The sequence below is a fragment of the Leucoraja erinacea genome, chromosome 31 (assembly GCF_028641065.1).
Source record: "Leucoraja erinacea ecotype New England chromosome 31, Leri_hhj_1, whole genome shotgun sequence".
NCBI lineage: Eukaryota > Metazoa > Chordata > Chondrichthyes > Rajiformes > Rajidae > Leucoraja > Leucoraja erinaceus.
The window spans coordinates 1,260,882-1,282,968 of NC_073407.1; the positions used below are offsets into that span (position 1 = coordinate 1,260,882).

The following is a 22,087-nucleotide window of genomic DNA, read 5'->3' on the forward strand; positions in this document are numbered from 1 at the left end:
GAGGAGACAGTAGGGGAGCTGAGGAAGGGGAGGAGACAGCAAGGACTAACAGAATTGGGAGAATTCGATGTTCATGCCCCGGGGGTGTAGACTCCCCAAACGGAATATGAGGTGCTGTTCCTCCAATTTCCGGTGCTGCTCGCTGTGGCCATGGAGGAGACCCAGGACAGAGAGGTCGGAGGCGGAGTGGGAGGGGGAGTTGAAGTGCTGAGCCACCGGGAGGTCAGCTTGGTTATTGCGGACCGAGCGGAGGTGTTCGGCGAAACGATCGCCCAACCTCCGCTTGGTCTCACCGATATAGATCTGCTGGCATCTAGAGCAGCGGACGCAATAGATGAGGTTGGAAGAGATGCAGGTAAACCTCTGTCGCACCTGGAACGACTGCTTGGGTCCTTGAACGGAGTCGAGGGGGGAGGCAAAGGGACAAGTGTTGCATCTCCTGCGGCCGCAAAGGAAAGTGCCCGGGGAGGGGGTGGACCGAGAGGGAAGGGAAGAATTGACAAGGGAGTTATGGAGGGAGCGGTCTTTGCGGAAGGCAGATATGGGGGGAGATGGGAAAATGTGGCGAGTAGTGGGATCACGTTGGAGGTGGCGAAACTGACGGAGGATTATTTTTTGTATGTGACGGCTGGTGGGGTGAAAGGTGAGGACTAGGGGGACTCGGCCCTTGTTGCGAGTGCGGGGATGGGGAGAGAGAGCAGTGTTGCGGGGTATGGAAGAGACCCTGGTGCGAGCCTCATTTATGGTGGAGGAGGGGAACCCCCGTTCCCTGAATAGTGAGGACATTTCAGATGTCCTGGTGTGGAACGCCTCATCCGTGGAGCAGATACGGCGTAGACGGAGGAATTGGGAGTAGGGGATGGAGTCCTTACAGGAAGCAGGGTGGGAAGAAGTGTAGTCCAGATAGCCATGGGAGTCAGTGGGTTTATAGTGTATGTCGGTTAGAAGTCTATCACCTGCAATGGAGATAGTGAGGTCAAGGAATGGTAGGGAAGTGTCGGAAATGGTCCAGGTGTATTTCAGTGCCGGATGGAAATTAGTGGTGAAGTGGATGAAGTCAGTCAGTTGTGTGCGGGTGCAGGAGGTGGCACCAAAGCAGTCGTCGATGTAGCGGAGGTAGAGGTTGGGGATGGGGCCCTGGTATGTATTGAACAAGGATTGCTCGACGTAACCTACAAATAGGCAGGCATACCTGGGGCCCATGCGTGTGCCCATAGCTACGCCTTGTATTTGGAGGAAGTGGGAGGAGTCGAACGCGAAGTTATTGAGGGTAAGGACCAGCTCCGCTAGGCGGAGGAGAGTGTCAGTGGCTGGGTATGGGTTGCTTCTCTGGTCGAGGAAGAACCGGAGGGCTGTGAGACCATCGTGGTGGGGGATGGAGGTGTATAGTGATTGGACGTCCATGGTGAAGATGAGGGGGGGTGAGGGCCTAGAGAATTGAATGCGCGGAGACGACGGAGAGTGTCTGAGGTGTCTTGGACATAGGTAGGGAGGGATTTAACCAAGGGTGATAGGATGGAGTCAAGGTATTTGGAAATGAGTTCGGTGGGGCACGAACAGGCGGAGACAATGGGTCTTCCAGGACAATCAGGTTTGTGGATTTTAGGGAGAAGGTAAAATCGGGCTGTGCGGGGCTGGGGAACGATGAGGTTGGAGGCTCGGTCGGGTAGGGCATTGGAGTGGATGAAGTTGGTGATGGTGCTGGAGATGGTGGCCTGGTGCTCGTCAGTGGGGTCATGGTCCAGGGGTAAGTAGGAGGAGGTGTCCGATAGTTGGCGCGTGGCCTCAGCTTTGTAGAGATCGGCGCGCCAGACTACCACGGCACCTCCCTTGTCAGCGGGTTTGATAACCAAATCTGGGTTGTTGCGGAGTGAGTCGATGGCAGAACGTTCCTGTGGTGAGAGATTGGAGTGAGACAGGGGAGTGGAGAAGTTGAGGCGGTTGATGTCGCGACGGCAGTTATTGATAAAATGTTCTAAAGCCGGAAATTGGCCACGAGGGGGGTTCCACGAGGAGGGGGTGCGTTGGAGACGGAAAAAGGGGTCATCAGTGGGGGGGCGAGGACTCCTTCCCATGGAAGAAAGCTGTGAGGCGGAGGCGACGGTAGAAGCGCTCCAAGTCATGGTGGGCGCGGAATTCATTGAGGTGGGGACGGAGGGGGACGGAGGGGGACAAAGGTAAGACCTCTGTTGAGGACGGACCGTTCGGTGTTGGAGAGGGGGAGGTCGGGGGGGATGGTGAACACTCGACAGGGATGGGGGTTGGGGCCAGAGGAAGGCAGGTGGGGACGAGGCGATGTGTGGTGGGGGGGTGGGTGGGTGGTCAGGGGGTGGGGGGGTGAGAGGGCTGTGGTGTGGGTGGGGAAGGGCAGGGGCCACACAGTTAGAGGGGTGGGGGGAGGAGACTTACAGTTAGAGGGGGTGGGGGGAGGAGACTCAGTCGAACTGCCACTGAGGTAGACCAGGCTGGGTCGACTGGCACTAGGACCCAGTGGAGTCAAACCCGGGAGAGTGGGAGTTAGCAGCGTGAGGGCTTCAGGCCCAGTGGAGCATGGCACAGCGAGCAGCACCGGACTGGGTCTCCCCATGGCCACAGCGAGCAGCACCGGATCCCCCCTCGACTCCGTTCAAGGACCCAAGCAGTCGTTCCAGGTGCGACAGAGGTTTACCTGCATCTCTTCCAACCTCATCTATTGCGTCCGCTGCTCTAGATGCCAGCAGATCTATATCGGTGAGACCAAGCGGAGGTTGGGCGATCGTTTCGCCGAACACCTCCGCTCGGTCCGCAATAACCAAGCTGACCTCCCGGTGGCTCAGCACTTCAACTCCCCCTCCCACTCCGCCTCCGACCTCTCTGTCCTGGGTCTCCTCCATGGCCACAGCGAGCAGCACTGGAAATTGGAGGAACAGCACCTCATATTTCCGTTTGGGGAGTCTACACCCCCGGGGCATGAACATCGAATTCTCCCAATTCTGTTAGTCCTTGCTGTCTCCTCCCCTTCCTCAGCTCCCCTGCTGTCTCCTCCCACCCTCCAGCCTTCTGGCTACTCCTCCTTTTCCCTTTCTTGTCCCCACCCACCCCCACCCCCGATCAGTCTGAAGAAGGGTTTCGGCCCGAAACGTTGCCTATTTCCTTCGCTCCATAGATGCTGCTGCACCCGCTGAGTTTCTCCAGCTTTTCTGTGTAACCTTCGATTCTCCAGCATCTGCAGTTCCCTCTTAAACACAGTGAGGGGGAAATTCAGTGTGAATTGAGTTTGGCTGTGTGTCTTGTAAAATTGTTTCTTTTGTTGTGTGGGTGCAGAAACCAAAGTTCCCAACGGAAAAAGTTAATTGTATTGTATTCTCCTGTCTCCACCGGTCCCCCTCTTGAACTCCCCAAAACGGCCTTCTAACCTCTCTAGGCCTCTTTATTTCTAACTGCCGGCGTGACATCAACCATCTCAACTTTTCCACTCCCCTTACCTACTAAAACCTCACCCCCTCTGAACACACAGCCCTCCACTCACTCTGCAGCAACCCTGACATTATAATCAACCCCGCCGACGAGGAAGAAGGATCTCGACACGAAACGTCACCCATTCCTTCTCTCCAGAGATGCTGCCTGTCCCACTGAGTTGCTCCAGTATCTGCAGTTCCTTCCTATACATTGGGTCTCAGGGGATCAGGTCACAGCTCGCAGGTCAACTTGAGGCAGTGAGTCCATCAATGTCTGAGCGCGGCGGCGGCAGCGGCAGCTAAATGTGTGGAGGATGCAGCCCGGCCGGGCGGGCGGCAAGATGTGTGTCAGGCCGGGCCGGGCCCGTGACGGCGGCTGGAGATCACGGTCAGTGTCGGGGGGTCGGCACCGGGGGGCGCGCGCTGTGGCGGGAGTGCGCGCGATGGCGGTGACGCGCGCGCGATGGGGATGACGCGCCCTGTGACGGGAGCGCGCACGATGGCGGTGACGCGCCCTGCGGCGGGAGCGCGCACGATGGCGGTGACGCGCCCTGCGGCGGGAGCGCGCCGAGGCGCCGCCATGTTCTCGGGGCTGCAGGAGCTCGGCATTGCGAGCGGGGATGAGCTGAAGGAGACGCTGACCAACTGTGCAGAGCCGCTTAAGGCCATCGACCAGTTCCAGGTGCGAGGCGGCGGCGAGGGTGAGGGATGGATGGAGGAGAGGAGGGGGGATTGCAGTGCTGAAGAGGGGGCAGGGTGGGTGGGTCGGATGTGGACTGTGCAGGGGGGGAGAGAGAAGGGCCGGGAATAGGTTGGGGGCCGAGGGTGAGCAGCACCAGGGGAGCCCATGATTTGTCAATGTCGGGCTCTCTCCTCCCCCCCCCCCCCCCATCCTCTATCTCTCCCCCCATCATCTATCTCTCTCCCCCCATCCTCTATCTCCCCCATCATCTATCTCTCTCCCCCATCATCTATCTCTCTCCCCCATCATCTATCTCTCTCCCCCATCATCTATCTCTCTCCCCCATCATCTATCTCTCTCCCCCATCATCTATCTCTCTCCCCCATCATCTATCTCTCTCCCCCATCATCTATCTCTCTCCCCCATCATCTATCTCTCCCCCATCATCTATCTCTCTCCCCATCATCTATCTCTCTCCCCATCATCTATCTCTCCCCCATCATCTATCTCTCTCCCCCATCATCTATCTCTCTCTCCCCCATCATCTATCTCTCTCTCCCCCATCATCTATCCCCCATCTCTCCCCCCCATCATCTATCTCTCCCCCATCATCTATCTCTCTCCCCCCATCATCTATCTCTCTCCCCCATCATCTATCTCTCTCTCCCCCATCATCTATCTCTCTCTCCCCCCATCATCTATCTCTCTCTCCCCATCATCTATCTCTCTCCCCCATCATCTATCTCTCTCCCCCATCATCTATCTCTCTCCCCCATCATCTATCTCTCTCCCCCCCCATCTATCTCTCTCCCCCATCTCTATCTCTCCCCCCCATCTCTATCTCTCCCCCCCATCTATCTCTCTCCCCCATCATCTATCTCTCATCTATCTCCCCCATCATCTATCTCTCCCCCATCATCTATCTCTCCCCATCATCTCATCTCTCTCTCCCTACTCTCTCCCCCATCTCTCTATCTCTCTCTCCCCCATCTATCTCTCTCCCATCTCTCTCCCCCCATCATCTATCTCTCCCCCTCATCTATCTCTCTCCCCATCCCCATCTATCTCTCCCCCATCATCTAATCTCTCTCTCCCATCCTCTCTCTCTCTCTCTCCCCCCATCCTCTATCTCTCTCCCCCCACCCTCTCCCCCCCCCACCCTCTCCCCTCGTCTCCTCTACCCCACTCCCCCATCCTCTACCTCTCTCCCCCCATCCCTATCCCCCTCTTCCTTCTCTCCTCCTCTCACTCTCCTCCCCATCACCACCTCCGGTAATCCTTGTTCATTTTTGAACATTATTATCCCTTTCCAAACACTCAGATTGAAAATGGAATCTTGCTGCCATCATTGCAGTCGGCTCTGCCTTTCCTCGACCTGCACAGCATTCCCCGGCTGGAATTCCACCAGTCTGTGTTTGATGAGTTACGAGATAAACTGCTGGATAAAGTTGCCACCATAGCATCAGAAGGAAAGGATGGTGACAGGTAAGTTACAGATCGCACGGGACTGGGGTGCAACTGCCATCACACAAACATGTGGCAGAAATGGGGACAGGACTCAATGTTGTACGGTACTAATGATGCAGGTGGGAGACGGGATGGGGTGATAAAGTGGAGGGTGCTGATCATCGTGCCGATACTGCAGTTTGAGTTTAGTTTATTGTCATGTGTACTGAAGTACAGTGAAAAACTTGTCGCGACAATACATGATTACAATTGAGCTTTTCACAGTGTATAAATACATGATGAGGAAATAACGTTCAGTGCAAGGGAAAGCCAGCAAAGTCTGAACAAGGATAGTCCGAGGATCACCAATGAAGTAGATAGTACTTCAGTCTGAAGAAGGGTCTCAACCCGAAACGTCACCCATTCCTTCTCTCCAGAGATGTTGCCTGACCCGCTGAGTTACTCCAGTATTTTGTGTCTACCTTCGAAGTAGATAGTAGTTCAGCACTGCTCTTTGGTTGTGGTAGGATGATTCAGTAGCCTGATAACAGCTGGGAAGAAACTGTCCCTGAATCTGGTGGTTTCCACACTTCTATACCTTTTGCCTGATGGGAGAGGGGAGATGAGGGAGTGGCCAGGGTGCAACGTGTTCTTGATTATGTTGCTGGCCTTGCGAGGCAGCGTGAGGTATAAATGTAGTCAATGGAAGGGAGGTTGGTTTGTGTGATGGTCTAGGGTGTGTCTATAATTTGCTGCAATTTCTTGTAGATGGAGCTGTTCCCAAACCAAGCATAAATAAAATGCTTTCTATATAATGAGGATGTTCTTGGAAGGTCATCGAGTGAAGCTTGATGGGTGGAACTGAGAAGCAAGAAGAGGGTTAGCACTTTGAGGAGATTATACAGAAAAGTTAGAGGAGGAAATATAGAGGAAGATAGCTGCAATAATAACAGGGTTGTAATAATGAGGATTTAACACTTTCCAAGCATCAACTGGGACAGTCACAGTGCTAAGGAATTGTGTGGCATAGAATTTGCTCAGTCAATCAATATGTAGAGGGCCTAATTAGAGATGTGAAAACTCAATCTCTGCTTGGGAAATAAAGCCGGGCATGCGACTGACTGGTTAGTGAGGGCACTGTGGGACCAGTCAGCATAATTCTATTAATTTTAAAATGGTTATCGATATAGATGGTCCAGAATGTTGAGACCTACATGGAGCAAGGCCAATTTTGACAGTATGGGACTGGAACTTTCCAAAGTTGATTGTGGGAGTTTTTTGCAGTAAAAGGGGTGTCTGGCAAATGGAGGCATTTAAACGTAAGATTTGCAGAGAGGCCAGCATTTACCTGTTAGAGTGAAGAACAAAACTGCCAGGATTAGGTAACACCAGGTTACAAGAGATACTGAGGCTCTTGGTCAAGAAAAACGAGACATATGTCTGGTGCAGGCAGCTGGGATTGTGAATCCCTTGAGAGGTACACTCAAAGGCTGCAAGGAGAATCCTGGGAAGTATACAGATGGGCCTTACATCAGTGGTGGGTAAGCTAGTAGAGGAGATTGTGACAGGCCACACAAACATGGAAAGGTCCAACACACAAACAGGCCCTTCGGCCCACAATGTCTTTGCCAAACATGATGCCAAGACCGACTCCTATCTGCCTGCACATAATTCATGACCTTCCATTCCATGTCTTTCCAAAAGTATCTTAAACGCCATTATCGCACCAACAGCCTGGCAGCGAGTTGCAGGTACCAACCACCCTCTGTGCAAAAGCAAATACTTGCCTTGCACAGCTCCTTTAAACTTTGCCCATCTCACCTTGGCTACATGGATTTGGAAAGGCAAAGACTGGTTAGAGATAGAAGCGAGGCTTTATGCATGAGAAATTGAGTCTCACCAATTTGAGATTTTTGAAGAAGTGACAAAAAGAATTGATGAGGGTGGTGTGGTAGATATTGTCTATATGGACTATAGCAAGACCTTTGTCAAGGTGCTGCATGATAGGCTGGTCTGGAAGGTTAGATTCAAGAGACATTTATTGTCACATGCACCAATTGGTACAGTGAAATTTGGGGTCACCATACAGCCATACGAAAAAAAAGGAACACAGAACACGATAGTCTTTAACATAAACATCGCCACACAGTGGAATCAAAGTTTCCCACTGTGTGGGAAGGCCCAAAGTCAGTCATCCTCCTCTTTGATGTTCACCCGTGGTCGGGGCCTATCGAGGTCGCCGCTATGGGCGGCCCGATGTTTAGGCCCTCTCGCCGGAATGATGGAACTCCGACGTCGGAACGGAAGAACTCCCTCAACAGCTTAGACTTCCGAATCGGCCACTTCTTACCGGAGACCGCGGCTCCAAGAGTAGATCAGTGGAGCAAAATGCTATCACATTGAGAATGGTGAAAGTACCTTTTAAAGTTGTTGCCGTGTCAAACATTGGTGTAGTGGTTTGAGTATTCCTAACTGATTGTTATATTCCATGTATTTTTCAGAATTGTCAACATGCTTCTATGTTTCTATCATAGCTTAGACGATTGTCGTTGAATTATATTATATTGAAACAGACCCTTCGGCCCAAATCGCTAATTCTGACCAAGATGCCCCATTTAATCTAATCCAATTTGACTAGGTTGGTCCATATCTCTCTAAACATGTCCATATACCTGTCCAATTGTCTTTTAAATGTTGTTGTACCTGCCTCAACTACTTTCTCTGACAGCTAAGGAAGATGCACCCCAGGTTCCTTTTAAACCTTCCCCTATCGCCTCCACTTCTAGATTCCCCTACCTTGCGATAAAGATTGTGTATTCACTATACAGGTGCACAACCTTTTATCCGGTGTTCCAGAAACCGAAAAGCTCCGAAAACCGGCCATTTTTTCCAGATGTCGTCTGCGCACCAAAGCTCGCGTTTGGCGCCAAACCTGACCCAAAACGACCCACGGTCAACCCAGGTCTGTACTACTGTAGCGGCTGCCTCCTCCCTGGAGACCGGGAGACGCTTAAACATCTGTAAATCATTGCTTAAATGTTAGTCAGTTAGTTTGGAGGGCTTTTATGTGAAGGGGGGTGAAGGGGTAAACTTTAATTCTTAGTCCCCTACCTGGTCGGAGAGGCGGGGAGCGGTCAATGCCTTACCGGGTCGCCGTGCAGTAAGCTCCGCAGCGCTGTGGCCGTTGGGGCTGCGGGCGGCGCCAGTTGTAGCTCCGACCCGGCAACTCTACCCCTGGCTGCGAGGCGCTACAAATCCAGCGCGGCCCGCGGCCCGCGGCCGGACGCCCCAGCTCCGCGAATGTCGGGAGTCGGCGGCCTCGCAGCGCTGGGATACCAGCGGGGAGCGGGCAATGCCTTACCGGGTCGCCGTGCGGCAAGCTCCGGAGCGCTGTGGCCGCCGACACACAACATCGCGGAGTGTCGCTGGATTTGGAGCCGCGCAGCCAGGGGTAGAGTTGCCGGGGTTGGAGCTCCAACCGGCGCCGTCCGCGGCCGGACGGAGCCCCCAGCTCCACGGCTCCAAATCCAGCGACGCTCTGCGATGTTGTGTGTCGGGCGGCCACAGCGTTCCGGAGCTTGCCACACGGCGACCCGGTAAGGCATTGCCCGCTCCCCGCTGGTATCCCAGCGCTGCGACTCCTGACATTCCCGGAGCTGGGACGTCCGGCCGCGGGCCGTGCTGGATTTGGAGCGCCTCGCAGCCAGGGGTAGAGTTGCCGGGGTCGGAGCTCCAACCGGCGCCGCCCGCGGCCGGACGGAGCCCCCAGCTCCGCGAGGTTGGGAGTCGCCGACCAGGTAGGGGACTAAGAATTAAAGTTTCCCCCTTCACCCCGACTCCACCACCACCACATAAAATCCCTCCAAACTAACTGACTAACATTTATGCAATGAGTCTCCCGGTCACCCGGGAGGAGGCAGCAGCTCCAGACTTTTCAACTCTACCTACCTAATCTACGCTAAAAATCTTCCATTCTGAAATCCGAAAATGTCCGAAATCCGACAAGTGTCTGGTCCCAAGGCTTTCAGATAAAAGGTTGTGCACCTGTATATCTATTCCAAATTTTATACACCTCTATAAAATCACCCCTGGGTCTCCTGCATTCCAAGCAATGAAGTCCTACCCTGCTCAACATAACTCAGTCCTGGCAACCTCCTTGTGCATCTTCTCTGCCCTATGCCTATCCTTATCCTTTGTTAACTTTTAAAAATGCTTGTTTGGATTCAATGTCGCCCTTCTATTGTGAAATAAATATGCACATATCGGGTTTTCAGTTTTTCTTTTTGTCATACTGGTGCCCCGATGAACACAGTAATGTTATTCTAATAACTGCAGAGAGATGCACATTATCCCATCCTTTCTCAAATGCACAAAAATAGATTGAAAGTGTATATTTTGAAATGTGTTATGTATTTTTAATTTTAAAAGAATTCAGTAAAATGTGGTGAAATCGTCGATTTATTGGAAGGAAAAGGTGTGTACATTTCTTAGGATTTAAAAATATTAAAATGGAGTAAGATCTTACCATAAAGGTCGGTTAATTGAAAAAAACAACATGAGCCACTATGTATTAGAAAAATGACATTCTCCAAATTTCATACAATTTGTCAAATCAAATAAGTGCTTCATTAACAGCAATGAAGTTCAGGTGAATTGTAAAATGAAAGGGCTTTGATCTTTTTAAAAATTTTAAGTTAGGAATTACATTTTGAGGCAGGACTTCACAAAGTTTTAATTGGTTAAAAGCAAAGACTTCATACCATGATTAAAAATTGTTTATAAATGTATAGAGGTTAGTCCTTAATTCAGGTAGTTGCTCATTGTGCTTTCTCCTTTTAACACTATTAAAATTCTGCTGGTGCAAGGTGAAATTGAAAAGTACCTGGAATAGTGTGTGTGTGTCATCTGGGACTTCACACGTTGCATGTGTAATTGTTTTTTTTTATATATAGTTTCACACAAAGCTCATCTTCACTTTTGTGCACATGGGTAGTATAATTCTACTGGTCTATTTTGTTTTGTTCTTGACTCACCATGTAAAGCGACTTTGAGTCCTTGAAAAGCGCTATACAAATAAAATGTATTATTATTACCTAATATTTTCTGATCATTTTCCCTAGGTACAACAAGCTGGAAGATCTGCTGGGGAAATGTTTTCCATTGGTTAAAGTCCCCTCGATACAACCCGTTGTAATGTGTGTGATGAAGCACTTGCCCAAGGTCAGAATAGTTACAGAAAATGACAACTTGTTATTTAACACAAATTTGAGCTCGAGGGTCTTTAGAGTCACAGTCACACAGCTCCAAAAGAGGTCCTGCCGCCTACAATATCAAAACCTGAGCCTGAGTTGTACAGCACGGAAACAGGCTCCTCGACCCAGCTTGTCCATGCCAATCAAGCTGGTCCCATTTGCGTGCGTTTGGCCCATATCCCTCAAAATCTTCCCATCCATCTACCTGTTCAAATGCCTTTTAACTGTTGTTGCCTCAACTACCTCCTCTGGAGGTTCCATATAAAAAGTTGCCTCTCAGGTTACTATTAAATCTTTCCTCTCTTAGCTTAAACTTATGTCCGTTGTTTCTTGATTCCTCTTCCCAGGATTAAAAAAAACTGCACATTCACCCTATCTTCAATTCAAATTCAATATTCAATTCAATATTTATTCCATGTCATTTGAACCTCAGTGAGGCTCAAACGAAACTCCGTTTCTACAGCCATACAAATCCTTTTGTGGTTTTCTACATCCCTACAAGATCGCCCCTTTACCTCATGGGTTCCAAAATGAACTCCTAGCCTGCCCAACCTTTCCCCATAGCTCAGGTCCTCGAGTCTTGGCAAAACGTGCAGAAACTTGAAAGTGCACACCGTCAGACTCGGGATCAACTTTGTTCAGCTTCTGAACGGTCTTTCCTTAAGCAATGGTACTGTCTGATTCACCTCTACACAATTGTGTACACAGGACTCCTTTGGCCATTCCTTAGCCTGTTACCCCAACAGATCCTGATAACCATCTTCACTATCTACGATATCACCTACTTTACTGTCATCTCCAAACTCACTAATCATGCCTTGTTCATTCTCATCCATTAATACCCTTCCTATATCCTGGGATAGATTCCATCTGTCACTGAGGATCTTAACGTATTTCAAGATAACCAACACTATTACCTTAATATTGAGATCCATGAGAATATGAAAATAACCCTCCCTAATGTCCTCATCATCCAGTTAGATATTTTGGCCGGCGTGGGTATATTGGGCTGTAGGGCCTGTGAGTCCTCCTTCTTACACTGTCTCCTTAGCCCCACATTCATCTGGCCTTTCATCCTATTCCCATAAACATAGGCAAATGGCACCGGAAGTAACCCTGAGCTTGCAACCTTGGAGTTCCTGCTCTTTCATTATGACCTTGCTCCCTTCACATTGGTCTTTTTATCTATATCATTGATACCAAGGTGATCTTGACTTTCGGTTTTAGTTTAGAGATACAGCGTGGAAACAGGCCCTTCGGTCCACCGTGTCCGCGCCGACCAGCGATCCCCGCTTATTAACACTATCCTGCACACACTACGGACAATTTTTACATTTACCAAGCCAATTAACCAACAAACCTGTACATCTTTGGAGTGTGGGAGGAAACCGAAGATCTCGGAGAAAACCCACGCAGGTCATGGGGACAACGTACAAACTCCATACAGACAGCACCCGTGGTCGGGATCGAACCCGGGTCTCCAGTGCGGCATTCGCCGTAACGCAGCAACTCTACCGCTGTGCCACCGTGCAGTATTTTGTTTCCTAATTATTGTCAAGTTATGAATACACTCTTCAAACTAATGTTTGAAAGAATGATTGGAGGGAAGGATGTTGGCTATCCATGCTGGATACCCAGAATTCATCTCCCTAGTTCATCCAATGCTTGCCTTTCTTTTTCATAACAATCCTGCCTTGCATTCTTTGCTCTAGGTGCCGGAAGAAAAGCTAAAGCTAGTAATGGCAGATAAGGAACTCTACAAGATATGTGCCACAGAGGTCAAACGTCAGATCTGGCAGGATAACCAGGCTTTATTTGGAGATGAAGTCTCCCCATTGTTGAAACAGTACATAATTGAGAAAGAAAACGCGCTCTTCAGCAGTGAACTCTCCGTCCTGCATAACTTCTTCTCGGCATCCCCCAAAACAAGACGCCAGGGAGAGGTACAGATTACAATAACATTATCAATACTTCTAGAAAAGTTTACAATTGTACTAGCCATTTAAAGTTCTTGGCAACATAGAAGGAATACATTTCAGTGGCAAGCATAATTTTGTCCATTAGCAGACAGTGTGTCTTTGCATATGTCTTTCATTGTTCTCAAATTGCAATTCCTGTCATTAATAAATAACCTGGAATATAGTTTGTACATGTGGAATATGGCATAATCTTTTAAATTGCATGTTTTTGTAGTACAAGAATGAATATTTGCATCCACCTTCAGCCCATCAGTGGTGACATACAGTACACACAAACCAATAACAGCTTGGTGCTGCTTGTTACTGCCCTAGTTACACATTCTGGACTGAATATGGGCAAAGAAACATTAATTTCACAGAGGAGAATAAAGTAACTCTTTCAGACCAAGGTCACATTTGTGGCATAGCAGACTGGAGAGGGTTAATGTGCGGGGAAGATTTACAAAGATATTGTCTGGATTTGAGGGCCTCAGCTATGTGGGGGGGTTGGGCAGGCTAGGACTTTATTCCCTAGAGGGCTGGGAGGTGATCTTATAGAGGTGCATAAAATCATGAGGGAATAGATAGTGTGAATGCATAATTTTATTCCCAGGGTAGGGGAATTAAGAACTACAATGCATAAGTTTAAGGTGAGAGGGAAAAGTTTTAATAGGAACCAAATGGTCGTGAGTATATGGAAGGAGCTACAGGGGAGGTAGTTGAGACGGATACCATAACAACATTTAAAAGATATTTGGACAAGTGCATGAGTAGGCATGGTTTATGGGCCAAATGCGGGCAGCTGAGACCAGTGTAGTTGAGGCTTCATGGTCTGTGTGGGCACTTTGGGTCGAAGGGCCTGGTGCCGTGATATATGACTATAAAGTCTAGATAGTCTGAGTTCACTTGAAATGTAAATGCTTTATTGCACATTTCATCATCGTCAATGTGCTGGGTGACCCCTATGTGACGTGATTGAGATCTTTTAAAATTATGAATATTCCAATGCTGTTGAAGATTCCATTTATGGAGAAAAATAAAATTATTAACTTAAAAAAAAATGTACCAAGTAATCTAATGGGAAGGTAGACAAAAGTACTGGGGAAACTCAGCGGGTGCAGCAGCATCTATGGAGCGAAGGAAATATCGAAGGTAGACAAAAGTATCTAGTGGAATCTAATGGGAAATTATTTTCCCGCTATGTGTTGAAATGTGCAACCCTTTCATAAGGAATGGTAGATTTGAATCTGGGTCAGAAAGGAGCAAGTTCCAGAAATAATGGAGCACATTAGAGAGAATAAATCACAGGGAAGGATGGGTTCTATCCCATGGTGTTAAGGGAAGTAAGGGAGGAGATTGCCAGTGCTCTGGTGGAGATATCTGCACCTTCGTTAGCTACCAGTGAGCTACCAGAAAGCTGGATACCAGTAAAGTCATTTTCTTGCCCAAAAAAGGGAAGTATGGATAAGCCTGAAAACGACACCGATGAGTCTTGCATCTCTGATTGGAAGTTGTTGTTGGCACGAAGGGGCACGATTTATGTTAACTTGGATACACAGGGACTGATCAGTCAACATGGTTTTGTGCAGAGGAGATAATATTTCACAAATCTGATTGAGTATTTTGGAGCGATAGCATAGAAGATTGCTGAAGGCTGAGAGGTAGAAATGGACTTTAGCAATGCTTTTGACAAGGTCCATATGGTAGACTAGTCCAGTTAGGGTGCAAGATATCAGGGAAACTGGATCCAAAATTGGCAGGTTTGTTCGCATTTGACTTTCTCTCAATTATTTGTAAAGTGTATATGGTTAACTTCATTTCAGACTATTTATGTGACTTTGTATTATTGAGGTGTATAAAATCATGAAAGGAATAGATCACAGATGCACATAGATCACAGATGCACATAATCTCCTGCTCAGACTAGGGGAATCGAGGACCAGAGGACATGGGTTCAAGGTGAAGGGGAAAATATTTAATAGGAATTTAAGGGTAACTTTTTCATGCAAAGGGTGGAGGGTTTATGGAACAAGCTGCCAGAGGAGGTCGTTGAGGCTGAGACTACCCCCAATATATAAGACAAGGGTAGGGCAGGTTTGGAGGGATATGGACCAAACATGGTCAGGTGGGATTAGTGTAGCTGGGACATGTTGTGGCCAAAGGACCCGTTTCCACACTCTATCACTCTATAACAGTCAATATATATATTCTAACATGTTAAGTTTAATTGAAGATATGGAGAAAGCCTGTTGTTTGCAATGTTCTCATGTTTTTGTTTTCCTTCTGTGTATAGGTGGTTCAGAAATTAACCAATATGATTGGGAAAAATGTGAAGTTGTATGACATGGTGCTTCAGTTCCTACGGACTCTCTTCCTACGAACAAGAAATGTCCATTATTGCACGCTGCGGGCAGAACTCTTGATGTCTTTGCATGACCTGGATATCAGTGAAATATGTTCCGTGGATCCTTGCCACAAGGTGACATTGTAGAGGTTTATAAATTCATGAGTAGTGTAGAAAATGTGGATGGGTACAGTCTTTTTCCCAGGGTAGAGGAGTCTCAGTCCAGAGGGCATAGATTCTGTGTGAGAGTAGAAATAGTTAAAGGAGACATGAGGGAGAAACCTTACACACAGACGGTACAAGGATCGAACTGGCAAAGGAAGTGTCAGTGACAGGTACATAGAAACATAGAAAATAGGTGCAGGAGTAGACCATTCGGCCCCGAGCCTGCACCGCCATTCAATATGATCATGGCTGATCATCCAACTCAGTATCCTGTACCTGCCTTCTCTCCATACCCCCTGATCCTTTTAGCCACAAGGGCCACATCTAACTCCCTCTTAAATATAGCCAATGAACTGGCCTCAACTACTTTCTGTGGCAGAGAATTTCACAGAATCACCACTCTCTGTGTGAAAATTTTTTTTTTCTCATCTCGGTCCTAATAGACTTCCCCCTTATCCTTAAACTGTGACACCTTGTTCTGGACTTCCCCAACATTGGGAACAATCTTCTTACATCTAGCCTGTCCAACCCCTTAAGAATTTTGTAAGTTTCTATAGGATCCCCCCTCAATCTTCTAAATTCCAGCGAGTACAAGCCGAGTCTATCCAGTCTTTCTTCATATGAAAGTCCTGCCAGTCTGGTGAACCTTTTCTGAACTCCCTCTATGGCAAAGATTACAATATTTAAAAGATATTTGGTCAGGTACATGGAGAGGCAAGGTTTGGAGAAATATGGCTTCACAAAATAACATGTGCAGCCATCTCCCTTCTGCCTTTACAATTATGAAAACCCAGCTAATGCAGCACAGGGGAAAGTAAAGTGACAAACTGGCTATAATTTTTCCTGCATTTTCTTGCCATGCCGCCTTGATGGGCCGAATGGTCTAATTCTGCAGCTTTAACATCTTATCTGCAGGAAAGGCTTCCAAATCAAGATGTGCCCTTAATGCTCTTGTAATTATTTCCGAAATTCTTCAGTGCGTTTGATATGGGGATATGTTCTCCACACTGTTATTGCAACATTGCAACACAGGACATCTGCAGTTTTGCCTTTCAAAATTTGTGCCAGTTCATACCTGTATGTTTTAGGGAAAATGGACATAATAAAATAAAGCATGAAAATTATATTAATCCAAGGTATTATGGAAATGAGATTGCAATTTTGATTTTCATTACTTTAACAAACTTTCATACTGTTTAATTTTGTTCAATGTTAATATCTTAAAAAGAAAATTAAAAAATTCTGACTTGTAATTTAACAAATCTTGCAGCCATCAGTGCCAAAACTAGTTGCCTTATTTCTTTGCAGTTTACTTGGTGCCTTGATGCTTGTATTAGAGAGAGATTTGTCGATGCCAAGAGAGCTCGCGAGTTGCAGGGTTTTTTGGATGGAGTTAAGAAGGGCCAGGAGCAGGTATTGGGGTGAGTACCTTATTATTGAACGTTTTCATTCCTTACATAGAATCCACAGAACATTTATAACACACAAGATTCAACCTTCTATGTCTCTGTCTAGTAAAATTGCCCATCCCACAATTTACAACTTTTATTCCTAATTGTCGTTTTCCACAACTTTGCCACATCTAACTGAATTGTGACAACTGCCATAAAAATGTCCAGCTGATACACACTCCACCTGGCCAGCTTCATTCCCCGAAATTAAAAACAAAATTGGTACACTACTGCTCAACCTCTTGCTGGGCTTTTGGATTCAGAGTTCTGATTCAAAGTTCTCCTGAATGACATTTAGCAATTGTAGGCTATCCAACTTTGACGTGGAGTGTTTCCCATTGGCAGAAATTCCGTCCTTCCTTCTTGCGATGGTTGTTGCCATCGATGTCCAAGACCGCCTTTCTTTTACATGATTTTTTTCCTTCACGACTCCCACGTCAATCATTTCAAGTTGTCACTCATCCAATGGCTGAATAAACAAAATACAACTTCTATTCTTATGATTATCAGACTAGAGAGATCGTAATTATGTTGCCTGTCCACACTTTCTTTCTCGTTATATAATCTTCTGGAAGATGGCTGTTCCCAGGCACCATGTCTTAAAGCCACACTACATAACCTTGTAGCTTCAGCTCTCATAGAGGCCAATCATATGACCTATTTCAATGTGCTTCTTAGTTTTCATGGTTCAGCATTTCTCTCTCTACATAAATCCATCCTCCCAAAGCCTGACACACAGTGCTGGAACAACTCTGCGGGTCAGGCAGCATGTCTGGTGATCATGGATAAATGATGTTTCGGAACAGGACCCTTCTTCACTGGGCTTTGAATTCGGCTCCGTCCTTCTTGTGAGGGTTGATCCCGGGTTGTCGCCATCAATGTTATTGGACTTCTTCCAAAGGAAGCCTTTGTTTTAACCCAAGGCACACACGTCTCTCATGTTGCCACTTATCCAAAGGGTTAGTAAACAGGGCACATCTTTTCTTATCAGACTGGTGAGATGATAATTCTGTTACCTGTCCACGCATTTGAGTCTGAAGAAGAGTCCCGACTCATAACCTCACCTCTACATGGTCTCCAGAGATGCTGCATGACCTGCTGAGGTACTCCAGCACTTTATGTTTATTTTCATAAACCAGAATCTGCATCCTTGTTTCTGCATTCCTCCCAAAGCCTGTCGGGATATTTGATGTGATCACATATTATTGCTTGCTGCTCCTTTTGTTTATTATATGCATGTGGAATGCTCAGTTAGTTAACACTGTGTATTTTGTAGTGACCTCTCCATGATCCTCTGTGACCCGTTTGCAATAAATACATTGGCTCTGAGTACTGTGAAGAACCTACAGGAGTTGGTCAGCCAGGATGCATTACCCAGAGTGAGTACTGTTTGTTTAAGAAGGAACTGCAGATGCTGGAAAATCCAAGGTAGACAAAAATGCTGGAGAAACTCAGCGGGTGAGGCAGCATCTATGGAGCGAAGGAAATAAGCAACGTTTCGGGTCGAAACCCTTCTTCAGACTGGCTTCTTTTTTGAAAGCTGGTGTCTTGTCTCAGCCATGTTTCACTTCAACTTCATAATTTTAACACATATTTGTGCCCAGTTAGTTTCCTGAATACATTTCAAAGGGGACGTTAGCCACATTTTGATATTTAAAATATTCTGAAACCTTCCATGGGTAGCTTCTGACAAATTATAACGTGTAACTGGTCATTAAATAGTGTTCAATATTTGTCTGCTGCTACTTTAATGGCAGTAAATGATTAAAAAAGGCTAAATGGAGTATATATTTATAACATGATTTCATAGACAGAAAGAATATAAAAAGGTGACAGTACGAGGAATGCATGACTTCAGTATTGAGGGAGCATGGCCTCGTTAACTATGCAAATGAGACCATACAGGTAGAGATGAAAACACAAATAAAGTGTTGTCATTTTACAAACCTGCTAATGGTCAACGGGAGAAAATCGCAAACAGGCCCTTTGGCTCAATGCCCATGGCGACCAAAATGCCCCATCCACAATAGTCCTACCTGCCCGTATCCTTCTAAACCTTAGATAGATGCAACATGCTGGGGTAACTCAGCGGGACAGGCAGCATCTCTGGAGAGAAGGAATGGGTAACGTTTCAGGTCAAGGGTCTCGACAGCATTGATATTTGGATTAAACCAGCATCTGCAGTCCCTTCCTACATATTCCTTCTAAAACTTTCCTATCTATGTACCTGTCCAACGCCTTGTAAATGTTGTTATAGTATCTGCCTCAACTACCTTCTCCGCCAGCTTCTTCCATGTAGCCACCCTCTGAGTGAAAACGTTGCTCCTCAGCCCCCTATTAAATCTTTCCCTCTCACCATAAACCTATGTCCCTGGTTTGTGATTCCCCTATTCTGGATAAGAGACTGTACATTTAACCTATCTATTCCCCTCATGATCTTATACACCTCTCTAAGATTGCCCCTCATCCTCCCTCTAGTCCAGGCAACATCCTCTGTACTTTCTGGCTTCAGAAATAACAGAGGTAATAAAATAGGGTTATAGTACAAAGGGGTTTCAACTTCTTGAATATTAACTGAGATTGTTTTAGAATATGTTTTAGATTGTTTTTCATATTTTTGAGGTGTATCCAGCAGAGCTTTTTAACGCAGTCAGTGGATAGATCAACAAGGAAAGAAACGTTACTGGACCTTATCTTAAGTTTGGTGGTTGGGTGACAGGAGAGTTCGTGGAGAAATATTTTGGAGATAGTAACCACAACCCCATATATTTCAAAGTTGTTTTGGAAATCATAGCGATGAGCCAGGGCAGCACGGTGGCGCAGCGGTAGATCTGCTGCCTTCCTGCGCCAGTATCCAGGGTTCAATCCTGACTACTGCTGTCTGTATGGAGTTTTTGTTCTGCCCGTGACCGCGTGGGCTTTCTCCGGATGCTTCTGTTTCCTCCCACACTCCAAAGGCGTACAGGTTTGTAGATTAATTAGGTTTGGTAAAGATTGTAAATTGTCCCTAGTGTGTAAGATAGTGCTAGTCTATGGGGATTGCCGGTCGGCACGGACTCAGTGGCCGAACGACCAGTTTCCGCGCTGTAGTTGGGGGAAGGCAAACGTCATGAATATTTAGGAGGATTTGGCAAAGATAGACTTGGAGCATCTGCTTGCAAGTTAGTCTACATGGGAATGGAAAACATTCAAAGGAGAAATAGTGAAGATTCAGGACCTGTAATGGTGAAAGCTACAGGTAACAATACAGGGAACACTGGATGTTGAAGGATATCAGGCATTGGATAAAGAGGCAAGAAGAAGCAGGGGGCAGATTTTGAGAATTATAGAGTACTAGACCAAGTGCAGACCCGTTGGGTCTGCTTCCCCCAACGCACCCCATGGGAGACGTGGTCTTCCAACTCAAGCCGTTCCCGAACATAAGATTCCAGCACTCAGCAGTGCGGCTGTTTTTAAATGGCGTCTTTGAGGCGAGAGGCGGGCGCCAGCAGCCGTTATGGTCGCTGGCCAGCAAAGGGTGACAAAATGAGTGAGTGGGGGGTACGGAGAAGGATTTTATTAAAAATGTGTACATAAACACGACAAAATTTTATCAGGAGTGGATACTTGGAATGAAAAGTGAAATCTCTACCGAAATGGAAAAAAATCTCGGCATTTCTGCGTCTGGTGTTGGCGTAGCGACGAATCAAAGGCTGGCACCCACAAGACAGGCAGAAACGCATACACACACACAGTTTTAAATATAGATAAATGAAAAGTGTAGGGAGGCATTTAAAAATGAAATTGTGAGAGAAAGCAGAGTCAAGAAATATTTCTTCCATACAGCATTCAGCTAAATCCAATGAAGTTCCTTCAATTCTATTTGCAGGATAAAGATCAGCTACAGAACCGGGCAGAGAAATAGCAGATGGAGTTTAATCTGAACAAGTGTAAGGTGTTGCCCATTCAGAAGGTCAAATGTAAGGGGAAGGGATACAGTTGGTGGCAAGACTCTTGACAACATTGATGTACAGGGGGATCTTGGGGTTCAGATCCATAGCTCTCTGAAAGTGGCAACACACGTAGATAAGATGGTAAATCTTGCTTTCATGGGTCAGGGCATAAAGTACACAATGCCCTCCATAAGGTTTGGGACAAAGGTCAATCATTTATTTATTTGCCTCTGTACTCCACAATTTGAAATAGAAAATTCACATGTGGTTAAAGTGCACATTGTCAGATTTTAATAAAGGCCATTTTTACACATTTTGGTTTCATCATGTAGAAATTACAGCAGTCTTTATACATAGCCCCCCCTCCCCATTTCAAGGCACCATAATATTTGGGACACAGCAATGTCATGTGAATGAAAGTAGTCATGTTTAGTATTTTGTTGCATATCCTTTGCATGCAATGACTGCTTGAAGTCTGCGATTCATGGACATCACCAGTTGCTGGGTGTCTTCTCTGGTGATGCTCTGCCAGGCCTGTATTGCAGCCATTTTTAGCTTATGCTTGTTTTGGGAGCTAGTCCCCTTCAGTTTTCTCTTCAGCATATACAAGGCATGCTCAATTGGGTTCAGATCAGGTGATTGACTTGGCCACTCAAGAATTGACCATTGTTTAGTTTTGAAAAACTCCTTTGTTGCTTTAGCAGTATGTTTGGGATCATTGTCTTCTTGTAGAATGAACTGCCAGCCAAATAGTTTTGAGGCATTTGATTGAACTTGAGCAGATAGGATGTGTCTATACATTCCAGAATTCATTATGCTACTACCATCAGCAGTTGTATCATCAATGAAGATAAGTGAGCCAGTACCTTCAGCAGCCATACATGCCCAGGCCATAACACCCCCACCACCGTGTTTCACAGATGAGGTGGTATGCTTTGGATCTTGGGCAGTTTCTTCGCTCCTCCATACTTTGCTCTTGCTATAACTCTGATATAAGTTAATCTTCTTCTAATCTGTCCACAAAACCTTTTTACAGAACGGTGGTTGCTCTTTTAAGTACTTCTTGGCAAACTGTAACCTGGCCACCCTATTTTTGCAGCTAACCAGTGGTTTGCATCTTGCAGTGTAGCCTCTGTATTTCAGTTCATGAAGTCTTCTGTGGACAGTGGTCATTGACAAATACACATCTGACTCCTGAAGAGTGTTTCTGATCTGTCGGACAGGTGTTTGGGGATTTTTCTTTATTATAGAGTGAATTCTTCTATCATGAACTGTGGAGGTCTTCCTTGGCCTGCCAGTTCCTTTGCGAGTAGTAAGCTCACCAGTGCTCTCTTTATTCGTAATGATGTTCCAAACAGTTAATTTTGGTAAGCCTAAGATTTGGCTGATGTCTTTAACAGTTTTTATTCTTGTTTCTCAG

General features: G+C 46.7%; 1 protein-coding gene across 1 annotated transcript in view; it reads left to right on the forward strand.

Annotated features, from left to right (window-relative positions):
• Positions 1-3,924: 3,924 nt before the first annotated feature.
• Positions 3,925-22,087, forward strand: part of nelfb (negative elongation factor complex member B) — a 40,298-nt gene continuing 22,135 nt past the window's right edge. The window contains exons 1-7 of the mRNA XM_055659755.1: positions 3,925-4,119; positions 5,441-5,604; positions 10,686-10,785; positions 12,530-12,760; positions 15,069-15,254; positions 16,593-16,705; positions 18,012-18,114. Coding sequence (XP_055515730.1) covers positions 3,937-4,119; positions 5,441-5,604; positions 10,686-10,785; positions 12,530-12,760; positions 15,069-15,254; positions 16,593-16,705; positions 18,012-18,114 — 1,080 coding nt within the window. The 5' untranslated portion in view covers positions 3,925-3,936. The remainder of the gene's footprint in view (positions 4,120-5,440; positions 5,605-10,685; positions 10,786-12,529; positions 12,761-15,068; positions 15,255-16,592; positions 16,706-18,011; positions 18,115-22,087) is intronic.